At 44.3% G+C, this 10538-nt stretch overlaps 1 protein-coding gene across 1 annotated transcript; it reads right to left on the bottom strand.

The window, feature by feature from the left end:
• Nucleotides 1-2410: 2410 nt before the first annotated feature.
• Nucleotides 2411-3637, bottom strand: LOC130031216 (transmembrane protein 184C-like). The gene has a single exon (XM_056122482.1). It carries the CDS (start codon nucleotides 3635-3637, stop codon nucleotides 2411-2413), a length of 1227 nt encoding a protein of 408 aa, XP_055978457.1.
• Nucleotides 3638-10538: the final 6901 nt, after the last annotated feature.

The raw sequence follows: 10538 nt of genomic DNA, 5'->3' as shown, positions 1-10538 counted from the left end.
ACTACAGCTGAATCTTACGAAGACAATGTTTATGAGAAACAGCCTTGTTCCTGACGCCCCATTCGCTCTCAATGGAACGACCATCTCCGAATGCAACAGCTATGTGTACCTAGGTCGAGAGGTCAACATGACAAATGACCTGGCACCCGAGCTGCGCAGGAGGAAGAGAGTGGCTTGGAACGCCTTCAAGAACGTCGAAGAAATAGCTAAGAGGACGAAGAACCTCCGGCTCCGGGCACATCTCTTTGATTCCACTGTTCTTCCTGCATTAACATATGCCTCAGAGACCTGGGCCCTACGCAAACAAGATGAGAACGCCATTCAGGTCTCCCAAAGAAGAATAGAAAGAGCTATGCTTGGAATATCACGTTTCACTCAAATGAGAGAACGAATCCGGAGTTCTGACATCCGTCGACGATCAAGGATCAGGGACGCTGTCTCATTTGCCAAGGTGTCGAAAATCAGATGGGCTGGTCACGTAATGAGATTTAAAGACGACCGTTGGACTAGAGCTGTTACAGATTGGATTCCACGGGATGTCAAGAGACCGCGTGGCCGCCCACCTACCAGATGGTCAGACTTCTTTGTCAAGGTCATGAACGATCGGTTTGAGGCCCTCCATGTTCCCGGAGCGAAGAGATGCCATTGGGCTACACTAGCACGCGACAGGGACAAATGGAGACGTTACTGGCACCCGCTCGAGCAAATCGACGACTAACGGGAAGTTAAGTGATTTAAGTGATTAAGTGACCTACACAAATATTTCACAAAAAGAAAGTATAGAACTATTTTTCCATTGAAGTTTTCAATAAATGATACATACTGTTGCTCTTATAAAAATTTAGCTGTTATCGAGTGTGGATAATATTCAATCAACATCTAGAGATTCAGAAAGATACGCTGAATACTTGCTGCCTATGAAAACAAAATGTTCACACATTTATTACATGCATCAAATACCCAAATGCATTCTGTATTATCTTTAGGTCTAGAAAAAATTATAACCTTAAATTTATTTTATGCATAGACAATATAAAACTAAAATATCAGAACAAGCAGTTGGCTCAGTGCTCAAGCCCATGTCTTACATGGCTGGGGTCCATATAATGATTCAACACCACAAATAAGTAATAAATAAATTAAAAAATTTAAAAATATTTAAAATTACTATATCAATAACAGTAAAAATAGTCTTTGATAAAATGCTTTCTTAAGTGGGAGGAAGGAGGGAGGGTGGAAGGGAAGGGACAAAGGAAGGATAGAAGGAGGGAAGGAATGGAAGGAGGAAGGGGGAGGGAGAGAGGGAGGAAGGAAGGAAGGAAGGAAGGAAGGAGGGAAGGAGGGAGGGAGGGGGAGGGAGAGAGGGAGGAAGGAAGGAGGGAAGGAACAAAGGAAGGATAAGAGGGAGGGGAGGGAGGGAGCAAGGGGGGAGGGAGAGAGGAAGGAAGGAAGGAAGGAAGGAAGGAAGGAAGGAAGGGAGGGAGGGAGGGAGGGAGGTAGGAGGGAGGGAGGGAGAGAGGGGGAGGGAGAGAGGGAGGAAGGAAGGAGGGAAGGAAGGAACAAAGGAAGGATAAGAGGGAGGGGAGGGAGGGAGCCAGGTGGGAGGGAGAGAGGGAGGAAGGAAGGAATAAAGGAAGGAAGGAAGGAAGGAAGGAAGGGAGGGAGGGAGGGAGGAAGGGAGGGAAGGAGGGAGGGAAGGAGGGAAGGAGGGAGGAAAGGAAGAAACAAAGGAAGGATAGGAGGAGGGGATGTAGGGAGGGAGGGAGGGAAGGGGGGAAGGAGGGAGGGAGGGAGGGAAGAAGGAAGGAACAAAGGAAGGATAGGAGGAGGGGAGGGAGGGAGGGAGGGAGGAAGGGAGGGAAGGAGGGAAGGAAGGAGGGAGGGAGGGAGGGAAGGAGGGAGGGAAGGAGGCAAGGAGGTGAGGGAAGGAGGGAGGGAGGGAGGGAGAAGGAAGGAAGGAGGAAAAGAAAGAAAGAAAACACCCCCCCTCAGTTCCTGTGGGCAGACACTGGGACACTCCCTCTCTGCCTGTGGGATTGTGGGAGCCTCACTGGAGGCAGGTCAAGGTGAGCCTAATGAGTCTGTGCAGAACTGGAACTTGTACCTTGACCGACCGTCCTTATGTCTGATGTCTTCTCCATAGATTGGCTGTCCAAGCGATGGTCCTCTGCATTGCTCTAGGATGGGAGGGAGGACAAAGAATAAAATAAAAAGGAGAAAGGGAGAGGGGAGTACAGTAGGAGGAAATGAAGAAGGGAAGAAAGAGGAACACAGAGAAATAAAAAGTATTGAGGAGTACAGCACTGGATTGTGGATTATGGCTTATGGATTCTGAAGTCTCAGCTTCTTCCATGTGTTCTTCTGTGTCATTTTACATGACTTACGTATATGTAACTGTACTAGGCACATTCTATTCTACCAGGACTTCTTCAAGCTCTTGATGACTACCAATGTGTGGCAGTGATGTGGAAGAAGTGACTGAAGTGACTGAAGTGTCTGGTGATGAAGACAACAGGTTGAATTGCTCATCTTCGTCCATTGGAACACTTTTACTTTTTGGATTCCCCCTTAACGTTTTGCTAATGTTCTTCGCCTGCTTAGAAATGTCACTTTTGATGTCAGAGACATCCCATATTTCTAGGAACAAAGAGCAACATGTTCCTCGTTCTTCTTCTCCCATATAAGGGGTATAAGAGAAGGTGTAGTGGTGCACTATGGCGGCAATGAACATTTCTATGCAGATGATGAAGTCCTGCAGCCCCGTGGCCACTGTCTCTTCTGTCTGCCACTCCCAGGTGGAGTTCTTGGAAATTACACCAAATTGCACCAGCAAAGCAATCAACACTGCTTGCCAGAATGTGACAAAAACGACAAGCTTCACACAAAGGAACTTTCCCATTGCCTGGATGGGCCTCAGCTCCTCTTTCAGGGCTTTACAAAATAGCAGGAGGCTATACACGGCAAAGGACTGGGACACGTTGTTGATGATGACCAAGTACACCCAGGCTCTGTGCAAGTTGAAGATTCCTTCACTGTACACCTCGAATATCTCACAGATCACGGCGGCGTAGGTGGTGATCAGTCTGATCACGATGTACTGCAGCACTCCCAGCTTGCACCGGTACAGCAACACCTCTCCCACGGGGCAGGGCGGGCAGCAGCAGAAGGGTATGGGGGGCTGCGTCTTCTCCTTGCCTTCCATCATAGCTTCCAGGTTGGGGTACTGGCTCTTCAAGTAGTTGAATAGGAAGTTCATAAAGTTATAGAGGACATACGCTTCGTAACACTCCCGCATGGTGTCCACGTAGATGGCGATGGACGGACACTTCAGAGCCACCCAGCTGTCTATGCTGTACACGGGCACCATGCAGAGGATCTTAATGATGGGCTTCTGGAGTTCGGGCCTCGTGTAGTGCACCAAGTGCTGCAGAATCTCCCAGAAGGTCACGGGGATGGTGAACAGCACAAAGATCCCGGGGATAAACCACACCTTGGTGTGGATACTGACTTCCAGCTTCTGCAGGTGCCACACACCCAGGGGGATGGTCACGACCACGGCCAGCAGATAGAGGATCAGCACTAAGGGCCGGATCCAACGCCTCCAGTTCTTAAGTTTAGGCACGCAAGCGTCGAACATTTCTCAAAGGTTGAAGGCAAAGAGCGCAGAAAGTCTCTGAGGCCCCTGCGCTGAGGTCCAAGGTTATATAGGTGGATGCACTTTCCATGTAACAAAGCAGCAGTGTGATGTCAGGGGTACCGCTGGGCGCCGCCCCCGCTGTACCACTGATGGCCGCCGGGGGCGCTGCGGGCAGCATCCTCGCTGCTTGCCTGCATCTGGCCCCTTACAAAGTCCTGGGACCCCTGGCGCGACCCCTTGCCCCTGAACCCCTGCACTCTGTCTGGCCTCTAAAGGAGAGCAGTGGCCTACATTGAGATGGTCCCGGCCCCTTCTCTCGGGGCCAAGCTTCCACCCTGGCTCTCCTGGTCCAATCTTGCTGATGATGTACAGGGGTGAGGCCCAAGAGGGTCCCTCACTCCCTGGGAACTCCCCGGACTGTTTGTAGGCTCTGGAGCTGCTTCTGCAGGGCTCTCAGGAAATCTGCCTGGAGCCGCAACCCCGAGTCCAGTTCATCAGAGCAGAGCGCCCTGGTTGCCTCATTCCCGGGCAGATCTGCTTTCCCGGCCTCAGGTTTTTGTGGAATCATCTACTACATACAGTGTTCCTGTCTCATTAAGCACATTAAGCAATTAAATAAGTGGAGGGAGTTAATCCTTCCCCTAAAGCTGATCATCCTGGCATTCTTAATGATTGTGGTATGTCCTGAATGTGTGATCGCTGCAGAAGCCTAGTTTGGAACATAAAACCCAGCAACAATCCAATAGAAATACTGATTTCAAGGGCTGGATTGATAGAACAGCAAAAGTGTTCTTGCCTTGTAGATAGCTGACCTGGCTTAGATCCCCGATACACAGTATGGCTGCTCTGACCTCCACCAGGAATGACGCCTGATCATATGGATTGCAGTACACCCAGAGCACTTTCAGATGGGACAAAAAAAAAAAAACACTGATTTTGTTCTCCAAAGCTCATAATGAATGCTGATAAAATGTAACAAGATTGAAAAGATTTCAAAAATTTATCCTCTGAAAAACCTGGCTTAAAGTAGAAATTAGGAAAAGACAGATGTTGGAAAAGCATCAATATACTTGTAAGTTAAACAGTAAACTTCCAAAGAAGCATAGGCATGTGGAATACAAAATTCAAATCAGCATTTTTAGTTGCATAAACATGTGAAACAAATTAGTGTGATTAATGCAGTCTCTCCAGGAAAAAAAAAACTTATTAATGCACTTCTAGTGAGGTGTAGAGATATACCACAGGGGTTAAGAGACTGGCCTTGCACATGTCCAACCCTAGTTTGACCCCCAGCACCACATATGCCCCCCAGAAATGCCAGCAGCAACACACTCAGACTAAGGCAGGAGTAGTCAATAAGTACCACCAGGGACTTGTGGACTCTCTGAGCCCAAAGGGCAAGTCTTCAAATACATCCCCAAAGTTTCTACCCTTAAAAGCTAGAGAAAGGGCTGGGCGTGAGCTACACAAGATGGAAGGCATGACTTGTATGGGCACGGCCTGGGCTTAATCCTTAACAACCACATGGTGCCCAGCACCATCCAGAGGCCCTGAGTACTACAGGAGTGACTCTGGAGAATTTCTGAGGAGAACCCAGCAAAAGTAAGAAAGTAGGCCATGAAGAACTACCATATCAAAAGTAGATGAAGGAAATAAGAAATAAAGACATGATTCAGCTGACACAGAAGACAGTTCTTTGAAATATTAACACAATTGAGAAATCTCAAGACAAACTCACCGAGAACAACAGAAACTTATCTCCTACCCTGTCAGATGAGAACTAGAAACTCATCTCATACACTGTCAGACTACAGTTACAACTGAAAATCTTACCTAAGGGCTCTGGTTTAACTGTAACTCTCCAATTCCATAACAGTTAAAGAATGTTACAAACCTAAACCCAGTAACAAAATCTCCTTCAGTCCCTACCTACTCTATGTAATAGACATAAAGGCTATACAAGTAAGCATCATATGAATAAATTACTTTCAAAAAATAGCTTCCATATTCAACCTGATTTCAAACTCTTTGTGAAAACAAGAAACAGGCACAAGTTTACAGCATTTCAAGATACAAAAAGTTATTAAAATATGTATGCTTCTATGCATAATACTGCAATTACCTAGCAAGGGTTGTGGTGGCATAGTGAAGGGATGGACTAAAAGTATAACATGGTTCTGGAGGTGGGGACATGGCAATTGTTGGCCAGGGAACTGTTCTAATTGTATGTCAAAACCATAGCTGGTATTAAAACTATTATAAGCATATCACCTAAAATGTCACATTTTTTTTAAATTTCACTAGTGTTCCCCACTTTTAATTTTCTCAAAACTATGCTCCAGCAATAACCAATTTACTTACCTCTTAATAAATACTTAGTTTTCATTTTTACGGAAACAGACACAGGGAAAGTTCATTTGCTATTACAATTACAAAGGAGCAGTTTATCTTAAACCCAATTTTGTAAGTTCAGAGAGATATAACAAGAGTAAAGCTGTGTAGCTGAACACAGTTTGATCTCCAGCTCCATATATGGTTCCCCTGAGCACTGCCTGGAGTGATCCCTGAGCACAGAGCCAGCAATTCGCCCTAAGCACCACCAGGTGTGACCCAACCCCCGCTCCCCACTCCTACCACCAACACCTCATTATGTAAAAAGCCAAATCCATACACATGACTAGTCTCAGTGCTCATAAACAAAGAGAGAGGGGAAAATATTAGTCCCAAGGGCTCCTGGGTGGAGAAGTCAATAAAGCACAAGCAAGTCAAATGGGAACAAAAAGCCTGGAGACAGAGCTGGACCTTGAGAAAGCAGGAAGGACGGCAGCCCGGAGCAGGTGACACAGTAACCCCAGGTCATGGCATGGCCAGAGACTTGCAGACACCTCCCTCCTCTGGGCACATCATTAAGCACTGACCCCTTTAACTCTTCCACAAGAAGAAAACATCCAACCCCATCAAAAATGGGGCGACGAAATGAACAGAAACTTTCTCAAAGAAGAAATTCGAATGGCTAAAAGGCACATGAGAAAATGCTCTACACCATTAATCATCAGGGAGATGCAGAGCAAAATAACAATGAGATATCATTTCACACCAAAGAGACTGGCCCACATCCAAAAGAACAAAAGCAACCGGTGTTGGCGCAGATGTGGAGAGAAAGGGACCCTCCTTCACTTCTGGTGGGAATGCAAATTGGTTCAACTCTTTTCGAAAACAGTACGGACAATTCTCCAAAAATTAGAAATTGAGATCCCATTTGACCAAGCAATACCACTCCTGGGAATATATCCCGGAGAGGCAAAAACGTATAGTCAAAGTGACATCTGCACTTGTTTGTTCATTGCAGCGCTGATTACAATAGCTAGAACCTGGAAAAAACCTGAGTGCCCGAAAGATGACTGGTTAAATAAACTTTGGTACATCTACACAATGGAGTACTGTGTAGCTATTAGAAAAGATGAAGTCAAGAAATTTACATACAATTGGTACTACATGGAAAGTATCATGTTAAGCGAAATGAGTCAGAAAGAGAGGGACAGACATAGAAAGACTGCATTCATCTGGGGAACATAAAGTAACAAAATAAGAGACTAACACCCAGGAATAGCTGAGATAAGTATCAGGAGGTTTACTCCATGGCTTGGAGGCCAGTCACACGTGTTGGGGGAAAAGGCAGCTCAGATAGAGAAGGGAGCACCAAATCAAGGGTGTTGGGAGGATCCTCCCAGGATGGAAGATGCATGCTGAGAGTAGACTATAGACTGAACATGATTGCCACTCAATGCCTCTTTTGCAAACCACAGCACCCAAAAGGAGAGAGAGAACAAAAGGGAATGCCCTGCCACAGAGGCAGGGTGGGATGGAGGGTAAGGGGAGTGGGAGGGATACTGGAATCAGTTGTGGTGGAGAATGGGCACTGGTGGAAGGATGGGTATTCGATCATTGTATAACTGAAACCCAAGCACAAAAATGTGTAAGTCTACAACTGTACCTCATGGTGTTTCACTAATAAAAATTAAAAAGACCAAAAAAAACCCTGTGTTTTTCAGGAACTTCTGACACATGGTCAATCCTAAACATATGCTACCAAGTGAATAAACCAGCAAGAAACAGAAATGCTATGTTGATTCAGCCTAGACAGGTACTCTAATGAGTTGGAATCTTGAAGACAGAATGAAGAGTTGCAGGTTCCTGGTGAGAAGAGGGAGGAGCGTGTGCTTATTTACAGAGCAGTCTCCACCTGCAGAGGGAAGGGGAGAGGAAGATGGAAGGCAGAAGGTTGCACAGTATCATCACTGTAGTTAACATCGCTGCACACTAAGAACAAAGATGCCACTCAATGGCATCTTTATTTAATGAAAGTTTATTTTACTTTCTCTTTCATATATGTCACAATACAAACCTTTTTAAAACTTGGGAAGTAGATCAGTCATCAAGTGGAAAGGAATGAAATTCTGCAGGGATCTCTTCTGGAGACAAAATAAGAGGCAGAGTGGAGGACTAATTGGCTTATTCTGTGTAGGAAAACATGTAAACCAGAGAAGCCAGGAATAAATAAAAATTATTAAAGACAAAATTAAAATGCCTACACACATATTTATGGCGCATGTAATAGATACAACGATAACAAGTATCTCCAAATGGTTAGAAGAACAAGAAAGAAATTAGAAAAGACTTGAAAGGTAAGAAGACTTTCCTGATGAAGTCTGTTATTACAAACTACCACCAGGAATGGTCCAGAAACAGCGTAAAAAAAAGTATCTGTCTACTCAGAAGTCTGTATTCCAGGGGCTGCTTCTGTACCACTATCCCACCCCCACCCGCTGCATTCAAAAAAAGCCACATTTGACAAAACGGCTGCATTTTCTCAAATGAAAGCTGCTGTTTGTCTGATGATGGAGTCTGGGTGTGCACATGACCGATTTCGCCAGCAGGGTGAGCTCAGTCCTTGGTGATTAACATTTCTGTATGATATAAGCTAAAAGAAGTCTTTTCTGTATTCGCAAACAGACATGGGTGAATACATTTTTCTAAGTAAACTGTTAAATTGGCGGCTAAAATACATATGAAGCTCTGAATACAAATTTAAATGTAGCAACACTAATAGGATAATTTAAAAAGTAATTTCTATTGTGATTTTTTTGGTCCCATATCTTGTTGAATCCCTTACTTTACTAGATTATTTTGTACATTATTCGAGCTTCTGAGTACAGAATTATTCTTACAGTATAGCATTTTTACGATACTATCTCACTGCTTTTTCATAGTTGCTTTTTATCAGATTAAAGATTATTTCTTCTTAAACTCTGAAATTTGTATACTGAATGAGGATTATTATGTCGAATTATCTTTCTGTATACAATCATGTGAACATAAAACTCTTTTATCATAATGAATTATGTGGACAGAAACTCCACATTGCTAGAAGATTCATTCTGTCTTGATTGATAGAGAGATGGTTTGAGATGTAGATTCAAAGGAACAAGATGTAATTAGTTACATAACTACTTAAGGGAAAATTTTATTAACATTAAAAACATAATCCATGTATTAAGCTCCTACAGTGTTTGTTTTGTAATCTCAATGCTTCCAGAGAAAAATAATATTTGACTGTCATATTTAGATTTTTTTTAAATTTTATTGAATCATTGTGAGGTAGTTACAAGCTTTTATGTTTGGGTTACAATCACACAATGATCAAACCCCCATCCCTCCACCAGTGCACATTCCCCACCACCAATATCCTCAGTATACCCCTTCTTTCCTACCCTCCCTCTGCCTCCGTGGCAGACAATATTAACCATACTCTCTCTCTACTTTGAGGCACTATGGCCTGCAATGCAGCTGTTAGGAACGATGAAGTCATGAAATTTGTAATAAGTGGATAGACAAGGAGAGTATCATGCTAAGTGAAATGAGTCAGAAAGAGAGGGACAGACATAGAAGAACTGCACTCATTTGTGGAGTATAAAACCACATAACATGAAGTTGACACCTAAGAATAGTAGATACACGGGACGGGAAGATTGCTCCATAGCTGGAAGCCAGCCTCATGAGCAAAGGGGAGAAGACAGCTGGAATAGAGAAGGGATCACTAAGAAAACGATGGCTTGACTTTTGGAAAACAGTATGGATGATTCTCCAAAAATTAGAAATTGAGCTCCCATTTGACCCAGCAATACCAATCCTGGGAATATATCCCAGAAAGGCAAAAAAGTATCGTCAAAGTGACATCTGCACTTGTTTGCTCATTGCAGCACTCTTTACAATAGCCAGAATCTGGAAAAAACCTGAGTGCCCGAGAACAGATGACTGGTTAAAGAAGCTTTGGTACATCTACACAATGGAGTACTATGTAGCTGTTAGGAAAGATGAAGTCATAAAATTTACATACAAGTGGTACTACATGGAAAGTACCATGTTAAGTGAAATGAATCAGAAAGAGAGGGATAGACATAGAAAGATTGCATTCATCTGGGGAACAAAAAGTAACAAAATAGGAGACTGACACCCAAGAGTGACCAAGATTAGTACCAGGAGTTTTGCTCCATGGCTTAGAGGCCAGCCACACATGCTAGGGGCAAAGGGAGCTCAGAGAGTGAAAGGAGCACCAAATAAAGGGTGTTGGGAGTACCCTCCCAGGATGGGAGAAGCATGCTGAAAGTAGACTGTAGACCAAACATGATTGCCACTCAATGCCTCTTTTCCAAACCACAGCACCGAAAAGGAGAGAGAGAACAAAGGGGAATGCCTTGCCATAGAGGCAGGGTGGGATGGGAGGGATGGGTGGTGGGAGGGATACTGGGATCTGTGGTGGTGGAAAATGGGCACTGGTGGAGGGATGGGTACTTGATCATTGTATAATTGAAACCCAAGCACAAAAATTTGTAAGTCTACA

Source organism: Sorex fumeus, unplaced genomic scaffold (genome assembly GCF_029834395.1).
Source record: "Sorex fumeus unplaced genomic scaffold, SorFum_2.1 ptg000046l, whole genome shotgun sequence".
NCBI lineage: Eukaryota > Metazoa > Chordata > Mammalia > Eulipotyphla > Soricidae > Sorex > Sorex fumeus.
This window is presented reverse-complemented; position numbering and strand designations above follow the sequence as displayed.